A 15,690-nucleotide genomic window follows, 5' to 3' on the forward strand; every position below is an offset into this window, starting at 1 on the left:
ACCTAAACTGTGGTCTTAAAAGTACAAAAAGTTTACAGTTCAACAACCTTGTGCCAAGCCCAGATTACCCATGAGCTATACCCAAGATCCATATTCTTCCTGCCAAAGTGAACAACTTCACATTTTCCTGCATTATACTCCATTTGCTAGATTTTTGCCCACTCACTATGTCCGACTGCAACCTCCTTCTGTCCTCTGTGCGACATACTTTCCACCTTCGTGTCATCTGCAAATTTAGCTATCATGCCTTCACTCCCCTCATTTAAATCATTGGTATAAATTGTGAAAACTTGAGGCCCCAGCACAGACCCTTGCGGAACTCTGCTCGTCACATCCTGCCAATCAAAAAAAGACCCATTTATGCATACTCTCAGTTTGCGGCCAGCCAGCCAATCTTCTATCCACGAACTTCTATTTCCCGCGAAGACCTTTGATGAGGCACCTTATCAAATGCCTTCTGGAAATCCAAGTACATCACATCTGCAGGCTCCCTCTTATCCACAGCTCATGTTACTCCTTCAAAGAACTCCAATAAATTAGTTACACATGATTTCCCTTTTACAAAACCTTGCTGACTCTTCCTGATTACGAGTTTCTCCAAGTGCCTGGCTATAACCTCCTTAATGATAGAGTCCAACACTTCCCCATGACAGACATCAAACTAATTGGTCTATAGTTTCCTGTTTTCTGCCTCCCTCCCTTCCTGAATAGAGGAGTTATGTTTGCTACTTTCCAGTCTGATAGAACCTTTCCAGAATCTGGGGAATTTTGGAAAATTAACACTAACACATCTACCACCTCATTCACCACCTCTTTTAAGACCCTGGGATGAAGTCTATCAGGACCCAGAGACTTGTCAGCCCGCAGCTCTCACAGTTTGCTCATTACCGCTTCCCTGATGACTGCAATTTCACCAAGTACCCCTCTCCCACCCACCTCTTGATTTACAGCTATTACTGGAATGATTTTTGTATCCTCTTTGGTGAATACAGAGCAAAATATTTGTTCATTTCATCTGTCATTTCCTTATTACCCACTATTAACTCCCCATTCTCACTCTCTAGAGAACCAATACTCACTTTACTTAGTCTTTTCCTTGTTAAATACCTGTAGAAACCCTTGCTATCAGTTTTTAAATTTCTCGCTAGCTTAGTCTCGTACTCTGTTCTTATTCCTGATTAAGCTTTTAGTCATTCTCTGCCATTCTTTATATTCTGACCAATCATCTGACCTGCCAGTCATCTTCATGCAGTTATTTGCTTTTTCCTTAAGTTTGATGCTTTCCTTAACTTCTTTAGTTAATAACAGATGGCGGGTCCTCCCTTTAGAATTTTTCATAGTAGGAATATACTTACTATGCGCATTCTGAAATATCCCCTTAAATGTCTGCCACTAGTTCTCTATTGATCCCCTAGCCTAGTATCCCAGTTCACTTCAGCTAGTTCAGCTTTCATGCCCACGTAGTTGCCCTTATTTAGGTTTAAAATACTAGCCTTGGACCCATTCTTCTCCCTTTCAAACTGGGTGTAAAATTCAATCATATTGTGGTTGCTACTATCTAGAGGTGCCTTCACTCTGAGGGCATTAATCAATCTTGTCACAATACAGAATACAAAATCTAATATAACCTGCTCTCTGGTTGGTTCCACAATGTGCTGCTCTACAAAACTCTCTCAAAAGCATTCTACGAACTCCTCATCCAGGCTTTTACTGCCAATCTGATTTTTCATGTTTATATGTAGATTAAAACCCATGATTACTGCCATCCCTTTATCACAAGCACCCAATATTTCTTCTTGCATACTTTGTCCTAAATTGTGGTTAGTTAGGGTACCTGTAGACCATTCCCACTAGTGACTTCTTTCCCCTATTCCTCATCTTCCCCAAACCTATTCTATGTCCTGATCTCCTGAACCAAGATCGTCTCTAACTACTGCACCAATGCATCCTTGATCAACAGTGCTACCCCTCCATCTTTACCTAGCTTCCTATTCTTCCTGAATGTCATATAGCCCTCAACATTCAGGACCGAATCCTTGTCATCCTGCAGCCATGGCTCTCTAATGGTTGTCAGGTCATATTTATTTCCTTCAATGTGTGCTATCAATTCATTTACTTCATTATGAATGCTATGTGCAGAAGTAGAGCCTTGAGTTTTGTCTTTGTGTTATCTTTGTAACATCTAATCTTAACTTTTGGTATATTCTTAGGTTTTATCTCCCTGCCCCTTCCAGCTATTCTAGGACTCTCATTTCCCATATTACTATGATGGTCCTCTGCCTTGGATCTAGCCCTTGATTTGCCACATTTACCCAAACTTGATCCCTCACCCCCTCATTTAGTTTAAAGGCCTTTCTACTTCTCTAGTTATACAATTCGCAAGAACACTCATCCCAGCCCGGTTCAGGTGTAGACCACCCCAACGGTAGATCCCCCACTTTCCCCAGTGCTGGTGCCAGTGCCCCACAAACGTGAACTCACTTCTCCCACAGCAGTCTTTGAGCCACGCATTCATCTTTCTAATCTTATTTTCCCATACCACTTTACATGTGGCTCAGGTAATAATGCAGAGATTATCACCTCTGAGGTTCTGCTTCTTAATTTGATACCTAGCTTCTCATACTGACTATGCAGAACCTCCTCCTTATGTCACTGGTACCTACGTGGACCACAACAACTGGATTCTCCCTCTCCCACTGCAAGTTCTTCTCCCTCCCTGAGCAGATGCGCAGAACTCTGGCGCTGGGCAGGCAACACAGCCTTCTGGACTCTCTTTGCTGCAGAGAACAGTGTCAATCCCTCTCACTTTGCTGTCCCCCTACTACCACTACTTTCCTTTTGCAACCCATGCTCGAACAGCTTCCTGTATCATGGTGTCATGGCCAGCCTGCTCATCCAACTTACAGACCTCGCTTTCATTTACTCAGGCTGCTTGTGAGCATCTTGGCTGGGGGGTGAGGGTTGGGGGTCGGAGATTGGGAAGATTGGGTTGGGTTGGGTCATTTCGGGGGGTTGGTTCGGCCTGTGGGGGGCTCAGGTTGAGGCCTTCCGGGGGTGGGGGTGGTGCAGGGTGGGTCAGATCAGAGGGGGGTTGGGGAGGTGGTTAGCTGTGGGGTGGGGTGAGTCCCCTGGGAGTGTGGGGGGTGGTCTGGGTTTTTTAAGTACTTACTCAGAAGTTCTAACTAATTCTAACTTTTTCTGGGTATCTAATTGTGTAACACAGCTGGAACCACCCGCACTCTGCAATTTGAATCACATTTTCAGATGTTTCCCAGCAGAGGGCAATTGCCCTGAGGAGGAAGTTTGCATTTCTGGGCAATTGCTGTGCAAGCCCTTACCTGTGAGGTACCAAGAGAGAGTCCCCAGCGCATCTTTGGGTTACACCCCAATCCCCGACTCTTGGGAGCTCAGAAGTTATGGCCCATTGTGCATTACATAGTATAATGCTCTCATCCTTACAAAAACAGTATTAATTCTCTGTGATTTTCTGTCTACAAATGTTCTAACTCCTGTTGTCACAAATTTTGTCTCACTGCTGAGACAGCTTTTCCCATTGTAAGTTTTTATTTCTTTGCTCTCTCCATTCAATTGTACACCATTGATGTCAGTTTGATGACGAACCAACCAAATCACTCAAACTTACACTGCCCAGTCAGCACTCCAGCTTCTCCTCGCTTCACATCTTACGTAGCCTTTCGTGCTGCAGACCAGGTTTCACCAAGTGGGGTGAGACTGGGTGTCCCACATAGGTCACAGAATCCTAATTTGCATGAACAGATGAGGCTTTGCCTCATTTGGGCGGACATTTTGACTGCCCAAAAAACAACTGCAATAAAGTCAAAGAATAGCAAATCGACCCGTTCATTTTTAATTCCTTCAGCACTTGGTTTCTGCCAGACAGGGGAATCAAAATGCCTCCTACAGTTAAAATACTATTGTTAGTCATGCCCATATGCAGCAGGCTAGGATAAAGAAAATGGATTCGGGAAATTCTCATGTTCTGAGTGATTGGTTCACTATTATTTGTAAGTTTACCTGACTGGCCATTCAAGACTGGATGTGGGGAATATTAATACGCAAAACAAGTGGAATGCAGTAGATGTGGGGAGAAAATTTTCTATTTCTAATTCTGAAGCCCGACTCTAACCTGCCCACTTTTACAGAAAATGTTAATTGCTGCAGGCCATGCTTTCCAGGACAGATGTTGGGCAGCCAAGCTATTCCCAAGATGCAGGATGGCAAATTTAGTACAACAATGAGGTCAGGAGCCTCTGATCTAACCTGCTTTTCAAGTTTCACAGTGGGCAGCCAAGTTTTTCAGGTCTCAGTAGGACAGCTTCAGGGAGGTGTGCCTTTGCAGAACCTCTTGTAGGCTAAGAGTGCTCCCCACCAAACCCCTCCCCAAGGTACATTGGAACAGCATCCCTCTTCCATATAAAGACCCCTGGGTCCTGGATCAAAGCCCATCCCATCCCCAGATGGCTTGGAAGATCCCTCCCGGGGTCATGGTTCAGATCTACATGTTCCCGTGAATGTTCCCTGCCCAACTGGTTGACTGCGGAGCCTTCAGGGTCAATTCTGGGTTTCCCATCTGAAGCTCCAACCCTCAACCCCTCCACACATGTCGCTTACAGGAACCATCCCTATTACTATCCAAGCCAATGTTCTTTACAAGTTCTTGGTTTCCTAGCTACCTCCTGCATGTTTGATTTCGATATTTCCTATAGCACAAGTTCAATTTGGCTGCTGTTTTCATCTGAACTATCTATAAAGTGCATCACATGAGCGTGACACAGCATGTATGAAGTTCACATGACAGCAAACATGCACCATCTTGTAATACATTTAAGAGGACATTGTATTACACTACTCCAGAATTATCAGATGATATAATGCTTTTACCAAAATAATGCACCATGTAATGCACAATGTAGCATTTTGCTTTGACAAAGCTACACTTAAGTTAACACATTGTACTTTTAAGGTCCGACAGTTTAATTGCAAAAGAAATAAATTGAATCCGAAATCCCTTAATTTTAAGTTTTGTTTGGTAAGAAATCCTCAAGATCAGAGTGTGCTGAGCAGTATCCAGTTTTTTAAGATTTTTTATATCTGTAAGAGTGTGATTATCTGACCAATATTGCATTGCACAAGACAAGTTTATAATGACAGAAATGTTATGTCATACAATACACAATTTTTTTTTTGCTGCTAAGGTGATGATGTGTCTCTTTCACCACAGATTAAGTAAACAAAACAGGAGCTCAGAATACAACTGCTATTCAAACTGCAGATCTTAAAAATAAGCACAACTGATGAGGGAAATTGAGAGGATATAGGCATTCCAAATTGATATTTTTGAGTGGTGTTTTCCAATAGAAAATGCTGAACCATAGGTATGGCTAAAACAATACTGTTTTAGACACATGCACTGACTTTAGTAGAATACATCTCATATACTCACAGAGGTAATTGCACTCTAGCATCTAGCATTGTTTGTGCTTTGGTTACTGAACAATGATCACAAACACATTTGCACGTGCTTTTCTACCAACAAACAAAACTAAACTACACATGCATATGTCATGAGAATGAGTAATGAGGTCAAATATTCAGTGACGGTATCTATGACATTTTCTTTTTAATAATCAAAAATGCAATTAGTCTTATCTGGGTTTCCAATTAGCTACATGTGGCTAGTGACAAAAGCACTGGACAACACTGCTTTAGCATTTCACTACAATCATTTTTCATTTACTTGTTTTAAAAACATGGGCAACAGACACTTTAGTGCAACTGCGAACTGAGGAACAGAAAATGGGCATGAAACTGCCAATGAAATATATTGTAATTCCTAACACATCCAGCAACATGTTCATGAAAACTCGATTTGCCCACTCTATGTGATGGGCACTAAATCTAATGCACTTGGTTGATTATGATTTTTGAAGTGGTAAGGACCTAGGATCCCTAATCTAGTTAAAAGTGGTGGATGTACTACATGCTACTAAATCAAATGAGAGTTTAGTCAAGTCTGTAAATTGCGACCATATGATTAAAGCTGTCTGAAGTCTCCCTTGGTTTTTTAAACTGTCAACAAATATGGCAGTTGACAAGTGGAGATGTCAGGAAGCTTCAATTAGCTGTACCTGGGGCATAAAAAGATAAATGGATAGACTGTGCCCCTTGGCACTCAGCTCCTTGAATAAATAGTTCATCACAATTTAACAAGGTACAAAACGTTTATTGAATGGACCGAAACAGCCAATCCACTTCATGTGTTATAATGGCACCTAGGTAATCGAATTCAATGGCAATGGCAAATGGTTACTGTCATTTGTCTGATATAGACAGTTGTGCAGGATTAGCATGGTCAATGCTAATAGGGACTGTGTTGTAATGTATTAAAAGCTATATATCCAACACACACAGATTCATGCTTGGTTACTAATGCAAAAACTTGAACTGCTGGATTCTGAGTTACAGCCTAAAACTGAAATTAAATCTGCCAAGATTCCTAACTAAGCAATTAATCTCACTGACATGAGCCTATGTATGCTTAACAATTAAACTTTGTTACCTTAAAAAATACATAATTCTCCTCTACAACATTTTACATTGTGGATTAGATTAAGTAACACACCCATCTTGCTCCAACATTTAGCTTACTTTGAACAATACAGTGGCAAATATACTAAATTATACATAATTAAAATTCAAAATATTCAACTCATTATAGGGACTAGATTTTTTTTTTAGGTGTTTTGCATCAGAAACTTGATGTATTTGCAAATATAAATTTAATTTCTGCAAGTATTTGCGCACTTGAATCTACCAGTCTGGTATTCAAAATGCCCACGGCATGGAACATTTCCACAGCCTGAATAATGTCTAATGTACTCGTGTGTTTCTGTAGTGTTCGCTACCTACTACTCTATAGGCTGCTGTTTAAAAGTTCTAGGACTATGGTAGAAACTGAACATTGTGATGTTCACCAAACTCTGTGATCCGGCATCAGACTTCAGAATCTGGCTTACACTTTCCATAGGTCCTGAACTTTAGATTAATAACATTTTCACTCCTTGAAAATAATTACAAATTTGAAGAATAATTTCACATATCGAAAAAAGATTTGTGGGAATAGAAATTAAGACAGCTACTATATTTTATCAGTAATTAGAATAAATGATTATTAGATTACTTACGCTTTACATCAGGAATAACATGATAAGGGGACCAAACCAGCATGCCACCAATTTCCTTATCACTATACTTTGTAGCACCTGAAAGAAAATTGAGTAAGCTACTTTGAGAAAAAGTTTGAGAAACAGCTTTCACACATTAAGACCATGACTTCCAAAATCCATGCATAACTATCACAATCATGAAGTAATTTCTCCCCCTACCAAGTCAGACATTCTGCTTGCCGAGGTACAAATGCAATTCTATATCTGCAGTTGTTACAAAATCTAATTGTAAATACAATGGGCTGGATTTTCATCTCCTAATGGAGGTGCAAATCAGGCTGTGAAATGCTGAACTTCGTATTTTTGCTGGGGAAAACAATTTCCCTGTGCCTCCTTTTAGGCAAGTTGACAAGGCCTTGGGTGCAAAACACACATGCACCTCTTAAGAGGTTGATGTCCCCATTGAGATGGCCACAGAAAATTGTATTTCCTCCTGCACATTATTTTTGTGAAGCCTTAAAAAAAAACACCTTCCTGGAGAGTTCATGACAACTAGGGAGAGCCTACTGAGGAGTTGGGGACAATCTGACAGGTGTTAAAGGCTTTAACACCTTCAAATGTCACTATTAAATGCTGCACTGTAATGTGGATATGTTTTTAATAGTGATCATTGGGATCTGTCCTGTAAAGGTAAGTTGACCCTTACATTGATCAGCATTGTGTAATTGTTGTCATGCGTTACAGTACTTTTCCAATTGTCATAAGTGTCATATTGCATTAAAATATATTAAAATGTTCTGTTAGTCCTGTTTTGTGCTGTGATTTAAATCAACTGACAGCTATTCAAAATACTCTTGCTTTTGAAAGGTGAAAAAAAATCTCTGCACCTGCTCCCCTCCACTGAGTGACAGGCACTCTTCTCTGAAATGGAAACGGGGCACCGTTCTGTTAAGTTTCAGGCAATATAGCTGGAAGCTTTTGTTATGACAGCTGTAGCAATTATGAATACTTGGCTGGGTTTCAAAGGCTTATAATGGCTTCAGCTCAGCAGATCATCTATTGTTCCAAGAACAATTGGAACATTTTAGTGGCTGTAATAACAGACTATGCCTTTGATGTGTTTTCTTGTTTGTTTACAAACCTAACAGGCACTTAAAAGATTACATTTTTTTTCATTGGAGTAGCTTTTTTTTCTAGTATCAACGATACATGTGTTTGATTTCAGGGTTTTATTAGATTGTTAGAAATTTACTTCTTTGAAATGTTTTTAAAATAATTCCCATTGGTATTGCATGGCTCCTGAGGATTGTATGCTTTGCAGACTGGGTGAATGGCTTTGGAGGATATATGAGGGAACATGGAGGTGGCATAGGGTGATGAGGAGGGTGAGGTTTAGTGGGCATTTAAATGGTTTTGGGAGGTGGTCTGCTCTGTTGGGAGTACTGAGGGGGGGCCTTCCAACTGGGCTGCCTCCACACCTAATGCACTCCATCGTGGGTCGATAAATGCAATGCAAACCCAATTCCTGTTTGAAAAGACAAAAATTCTATGTAAAGTCATACGTAGGTCAGGTGCACATTTTAGAAGGCAAGGAAGTGCACAGGTCAGGTTTTCCTAAGCCCACACAAAAATCTGGACCAGTATCTCAGTTTAGTTTAAAATGATATAAATTTTAACTTAAGGATCCTTAACACTCAGTTTTATTCTAGGTAGTGCATTTACTAACAAAGGAACATTGACCCACAAAGGTCACACAATGCACGCCCCATCTATGTCAAGTTACATATGATCTTAAGACAGCAAGGACATTCAGTACCCTGGGCCAGTAAAGACAACCGCAATCCAGTCAGGGTGCATGTTTCTGGTCTGCTGGAAAGAGGGTATCAAGGACTATTTGATAAGGAATAACCAGCTGATACTCATCATCTAGGCTTATGTATGAAGAATGACCAATTGGACAAAGCAAAAAGTGTGCACAGTGCTGATGGAACCATACTGCAGCAACAGTCAGCACATTTAAAAGCAGGAAAAAGAAAATGGGAGGAAAGATATATTTTAAAAATTTAAACTCATTCACTTGAGCATCGCTATCACAATATTACATGCCTTACCTAGAATTACATAAGTATACAGGACAGAAACTGGACATTTGGTGTTTATGCTCTATTCGAGCTTGTACTGGAATGAAAGTGCCACCTGGTATCTGTCCAGGACCAAGAGCTAAAAAGGGAGCAGCAAATCCAACTCAGTTATTCTAACTAATACATTATCTGGTGCCAGTCAAATGCTGGTCATTCAAGAGCCAACAGCTCCTTAAAGTAATGTCTAAGTCTTCAAATTTGATTTAAATGACAAAGATCAAGCAAATATTAGCAAAATACAGTGGATGCTGGAGATCTGAAATAACAGAGTGCTGGAAAAATTCAGCAGATCTGGCAGAGAAACAGTTAATATTGAATCACAGAATCTTAACAGCACAGAAGGCCATTTGGCCCATCATGTCTTGCACCGGCTCTCCAAATGAGCTTTATAACCTAGTGCCATTGCCCTGCCTCTTCCCCATACCCTTGCACATTGTTTCTATTCAAATGATCATCTAATATCCTCTTGAATGCCTCGATTGAACCTGCCTCCACCACACTTCCAGGCAGTGCATTCCAGACCCGAACCACTCGTGTGAAAAAGATTTTTTCATGTCACACTTGCTTCTTTTCCAAATCACTTCAAATCTGTGCCCTCTCGTTCCTAGTCCTTTTATGAACGGGAACAGCTTCTCCCCAACTACTCCGTCCAGCCCCTTCATGATTTTGAACATCTCTATCAAATCTCCTCTTACCCTTCTTCTCTCCAAGGAGAATAGTCCCAACTCTCTAATCTGTCCTCAAAGCTGAAGTTTCTCATCCCTGGAACCATTCTTGTAAACTTCTTCTGCACTCTCCCCAATGTGTTCATAACCTTCCTATAATATGGTGCTCAGAACTGTACACAATATTCCAGCTGAAGTCTAATGAATGTCTCATTCAAATTCAGCATAATCCTATTGTTCTTGTACTCTGTGCTCCTATTAAAAGCCCAGAATAGTATATGCTTTATTAACTTGCTCTCTCCACCCGTCCTGCCACCTTCAATGATTTATGCACATATATACCCAAGTCTTTCTGCTCCTGCACCCCCTTCAAAATTTCACCCCTTATTTTACATTGTCTGTCCATGTTCTTCCTACCAAAATGCATCACCTCACACTTCTCCGCATTAAACTTCATCTGTCACCTATCTGCCCACTCCACTAACTTGTCTATGTCCTCTTGAAGTTCCACACCATCCTTGTAGTTCACAACACTCCTAAGCTTCATGTCATCCGCAAACTTTGAAATTGTCCCCTACATACCAAGATCTAGATCATTAATATAGGTCAGGAAAAGCAATAGTCCCAATACTGTAAAAAAAAGTCTTTTCCTGGATGGCAAGCTCTAACTAGTGGGGTGCCACAGAATTCGGTCCTTGGGCCCCAGCTAGTTACAATCTATATTAATGACTTGGATTCAGGGATAGAAGGTACTATAGCTAAATTTGCATATAACACCAAAATAGGTGGGAAAATAAGTTGCAATGAAGAAATAAGACATTTACAAATGGATATGGACAGGTTAGGTGAATGGACCAAAATTTGGCAGATGGAGTTTAACATGGATAAGTGAGAGGTTATCCATTTTGGTAGGAAGAATAAAAAGGCGGCATTATTTAAATGGAGAGAAACTTCAGAATAATTCAGTGCAGAGGGATCTGGGTGTCTTCGTGCATGAATCGCTGAAAGCTAGTATGCAGATATAGCAGGTAATAAGGAAGGCAAATTGAATTTTGGCATTTATTGCTAAAGGAATAGAGTATAAAAATAGGGAAGTGTTGTTGCAACTGTACAAGGCATTGGTGAGACCGCACCTAGAGTACTGTGCACAGTTGTGGTCCCCTTGAGGAAGGATGTAGTTGCATTGGAGGTGGTTCAGAGGAGGTTCACTCAATTGATTCCAGAGATGTGGGGCTTGTCTAATGAGGAGAGATTGAGCAGTTTAGGCCTATACTCGCTAGAGTTTAGAAGGATGAGAGGAGATCTAATTGAGGTACGTAAGATGCTAAAGGGGATAGACAAAGTGGACGTGGAGCAGATGTTCCCCCTTGTGGGGCATTCTAGAACAAGCGGCCATAGTTTTAGGCTAAGGGGTGGTAGGTTTAAATCATAGATGAGGAGAAATTACTTTTCCCAAAGGGTTGTGAATCTGTGGAATTCACTACCTCAGAGTGCAGTGGATGCTGGGATGCTGAATAAATTTTAGGAGGAGATAGACAGATTTTTATTTAGTAATGGGTTGAAAGGTTATGGGAGGGGGCAGGAAATTGGAGTTGAGGCCGAAATGAGATCAGTCATGATCGTATTGAATGTTGGCAGGCTCGAGAGGCTGAATTGCCTTACTCCTGCTCCTACTTCTTATGTTCTAATACTGACCCCGGAGAACTCCACTACAAGCTTTCCTCCAGCCCGAAAAATATCCATTGACCATTACTCTCTGCTTCTATTTTTCAGCCAATTTTGTATCGACGTTGCAAGTTGGTTGTGTGGCACTGTATCAAATGCCTTTTAAAGTCCATTTACACCACATCAACAGCATTACCCTCATCGACCTTTTCTGTTACCTCTTCAAAAAACTCCAGCAAGTTAGTTAAACACCATTTCCACTTTAGAAATCCATGCTGGCTCCTCCTTACCAACCCATATTTTTCCACGTGACTACTAATTCTATCCCAAATAATTGTTTCTAGAATCTTGCCCATCACTGAAGTTAAACTGACTGGTCTGTAATTGCGGGGCTTATCCTTACAACCTTTTTTGAACAAGGACGTAACGTTTGCAATTCTCCAGTCCTCTGGCACCACCCCCGAGTTTAGGGAAGACTGAAAGATTATGGCCCGTGTCCCTGCAATTTCTACTCTCACGTCCTTCGATATTCTTGCATGTATCTTATCCGGTCCCGGTGCCTTGTCAACTTTAAGTACCAACAGTCTATTCAACAGTTCCTCCTTATCAATTTTGAACCCTTCTAGTGACAGAGTTAACCAGTCTGCCACCATGGCCTGGGTAGCATCTATATCCTCAGTAAAGATGGATGCAAAGTATTAATTTAGTACCTCAGCACTGGCCCCCTTTGTCCACGTGTAAATTCCCTTTTAGGTCCCTAATCGGCCCTACTCCTCCTTTTACTACCTTTTACAATTTATATGCCTCTAGGCTTTGGGATTCCCCTTCATGTTGGTTGTGAGTCTTTTCTCATATTCTGTCTTCGCTTCTCTAATATGCTTTTTCACCTCCCCTCTGAACCTTCTGTATCCCTCTAGGTCCTCAATTGTATTTTCTACCTGATACCTGTCATAAGTGCACCTTTTTCTTCTTTATCTTAATTTCAATCTTCTTTTTCATCCAGGGAGCTCTGGATTTGTTTGTCCTACCTTTCTCTTTTGATGGAATATACCTGTGCCCAAACCAATTCTTTTTTGAAGGTCTCCTAATGTCCCCCCACTGACACTTGGTCTACTTTGCGAGCCTCATTTCCAACTAGGTCCAATAATGCATCCTTTCTTATTAGACTGGACACATACCGCTGTAGAAAATTCTCCTGAACACAATCTAGGAACTTTTGCCCCTCTCCTCCCTTTACACGACCACTGTCCCAGTCTACATGCGGGTAATTAAAGTACCCATTATAACTATTCTATAATGCCTGCACCTCTCTGTAATTTCCCTGCAGGTTTGTTTTTCTACGTCCTTCTCACTATTTGGTGGTCTATAGGCTACACCAAGCAATGTAATTGTGCCCCTTTTGTTCCTTAGTTCTAGCCACATTGATTCTGTCCTTGAACCCTCTGGGATATCGTCTTTCTCCAGCACTACAATGCATTCCTTAACCAATACCGCCACCCCTCCTCCTTTCCTATCTCTTCTGAACACCTGATACCCAGGAATATTTAACACCCAGTTCTGCCCTTCCTAATGCCAAGTCTCTGTTATCGCCATTTCATCATATTTCCACATGGCAATCTACACCTGTAACTCCCCGATCTTACTTACCATACTCCGTGCATTCACATACATGCATAGCAACCCTGATTTAAATTGTTACTTTTTCTCTTACCCCGATGTTGCCTATTAACTTACTTTTCTCTGTACTAGTGCTATCTGTCCCTCCCAGTATTTTGTGCATCCTGGTATTCCTCGCTAATATTTTTTCTTGGTTCCCACACCCCTGCCGAGTTAGTTTAAAGCCCTCCCAACAGCACTATCAAAACACCCTACAAGGAACTCAGTCCCAACTCTGTTCAGGTGCAACCCACCCGGCTTTAAAGGTGCCATCTTCCCCAGAGGTAGTCCCAAGAATCTAAAGTCCTCCTTCCTGCACCATCTTTCCAGCCATGCATTCATCTGCCTTATCCTCCTATTTCTGTACTCACTGGCATGTGGCACTGGGAACAATCCATAGATTACTACATTAGAGTTTCTGCTTGCTAATTTTCTACCTAGCACCCTAAATTCAGATTGCAGGACCACATCCCCCCTTCCTACCTAAGTCACTGGTACCAATGTGGACCACAACCGGTGGCTGATCACCCTCTCCCAGAAAAATGTACTGTGGCCGCTCAGTGACAGCTTTGACCCTGGCACCAGGGGAGCAACATACCATCCTGGGGGGTTATTTTACAACCACAGAAATGCCTGCCTGTTTCCCCTAACCAATGAAGCCCCTATCACTATAGCTTTTCCTTTCTTCTTCCTCCCCTCCTGCACAGCTGAGCCACTCGTGGTGTCACAAACTTGGCTCTGGCTACACTCCTTTGTGGAATCGTCACCCTCAACAGCTTCCAAAACAGAAAACCAATTTGTGAACAGGACCCGGGGTACTCCTGCACTGCCTGTCTACTTCACTTGGACTGCCCGGTGGTCACCCCTTCCCTCATTGTCTCCAGGCCCTTAAGCTGTGGTATGACCACCTCTCTGAATGAGCTATTCACGTATCTCTCAGCCTCGCTGATGCTCCACAGTGACTTCAACTACCGCTCAAGCTCTGAAACCTGAAGCTCAAGTTTCTGCAGCTGACAGCATTTCCTGCACATGTGGTCAGCTAGGACACTGGTAGTGTCCATCACTTTGCACATATTACTGGACACGCATTCCACTTGACTGAGTTGCCCTGCCATGTCTTAACTCTACTTCCCTTATGTTAACTTTATTCTACTTTGGATTATTTATATTACTTTATTATATTAGCCCTAAATTTCCCTTATTCCTGGCACTTTGCAGTTAAATCCAAGCATAGGAACTTAAAAATATTACTCTTCTAATTTACTCAGCAGTTCCTACTTACCAAGGCTGCCGCTCTTCTTTCTGAGCAAAGGTAAAGAAGAAAGGAGCACCTCCTCCCTTCTCACCAAACCCCCTCAATCACCAAACTCCAACTGAAGCACTCTACAGCAGCCCAAGTGCAATATGACATCTTTAGAACTGAAGAGGTAGGAACATAATAGGTTTTATAACACCTACGCAGGATCAATGCTTTGTGTCTTTAATACCATCACCACCACTCCCTTTGCCTTGTGTTTCATGACATCTTTTGTCATTTAATCTCCCCTGCAATCTAACCTATGAGCTTATTTGTTCCACCTGCTCCTCCTGTCTTTTTCAATAGCATAAAACCCATCTCTTCAGTTCCAAAGGAGTCATATTGGACTTGAAACATTAACTCTGTTTCTGTCTCCACAGATACTGCCAGACTTGCTGAGTTTTTCCAGAAATTTGTTTTTATTTCAAGCAAATATTACCTTATTTTAGAAGATGCAATATTTCATTGCACTGACAAAAAAGGTAAAGATCTATTCTTGTGCTTATGAAAGTTTTTAAGCAAAATGTACTGTGAAATGGTGTCCATAAACTTTATGTGAAATGTAAGGCTTAAGCCTTCAATTGTTAGAACTAAATGAAGTGCTGAAATACTTCAAACAATGGATACTCTATTTTCAAAGCAGTAATCCATTGCAAAGGATTGGATTATATAATTCACGCAGTTAGCAAGCCATCTGAACACCCAAATTAGATTCAAACTCCCAAAGCTTAGGGGCACAAAATCACTACCACCTTCAAGCCCCACTCTATCCTGAGTTGGAAATATATCCCGGCTCCCTCAGAATCGCTGAATCAAACTCCCTATCACCACTGTCAGAATAACACTACATGGACTGCAGCGGTTCAAGAAGGCAACTCACTACCAACTTCTCAAGGTCAAGTACGATGGGCAACGAATGCTGGCCTTGCCAGTGAAACCTACATCACGTGAATGAAAGTTAAAGAATGTACATATACCAGGTGACTATTGCATGGTCTCACACTCAAAATACTTACAATTAAATCAAATCATCATTAATTTAAATAAAACCCTACTGAACATTTTCATTAAAAAGAAAA

General features: G+C 41.3%; 1 protein-coding gene across 6 annotated transcripts in view; it reads right to left on the reverse strand.

Moving 5' to 3' along the window:
- The window catches only part of rcor3 (REST corepressor 3), an 84,016-nt gene that overhangs the window by 65,340 nt on the left and 2,986 nt on the right, over positions 1 to 15,690 (reverse strand). For all 6 annotated transcript variants that reach the window (XM_041216946.1, XM_041216963.1, XM_041216973.1 and 3 more), the window contains one exon: positions 7,206 to 7,283. In XM_041216946.1, coding sequence (XP_041072880.1) covers positions 7,206 to 7,283 — 78 coding nt within the window. The remainder of the gene's footprint in view (positions 1 to 7,205; positions 7,284 to 15,690) is intronic.

The sequence above is a fragment of the Carcharodon carcharias genome, chromosome 2 (genome assembly GCF_017639515.1).
Source record: "Carcharodon carcharias isolate sCarCar2 chromosome 2, sCarCar2.pri, whole genome shotgun sequence".
NCBI classification, from domain to species: Eukaryota; Metazoa; Chordata; class Chondrichthyes; order Lamniformes; family Lamnidae; genus Carcharodon; species Carcharodon carcharias.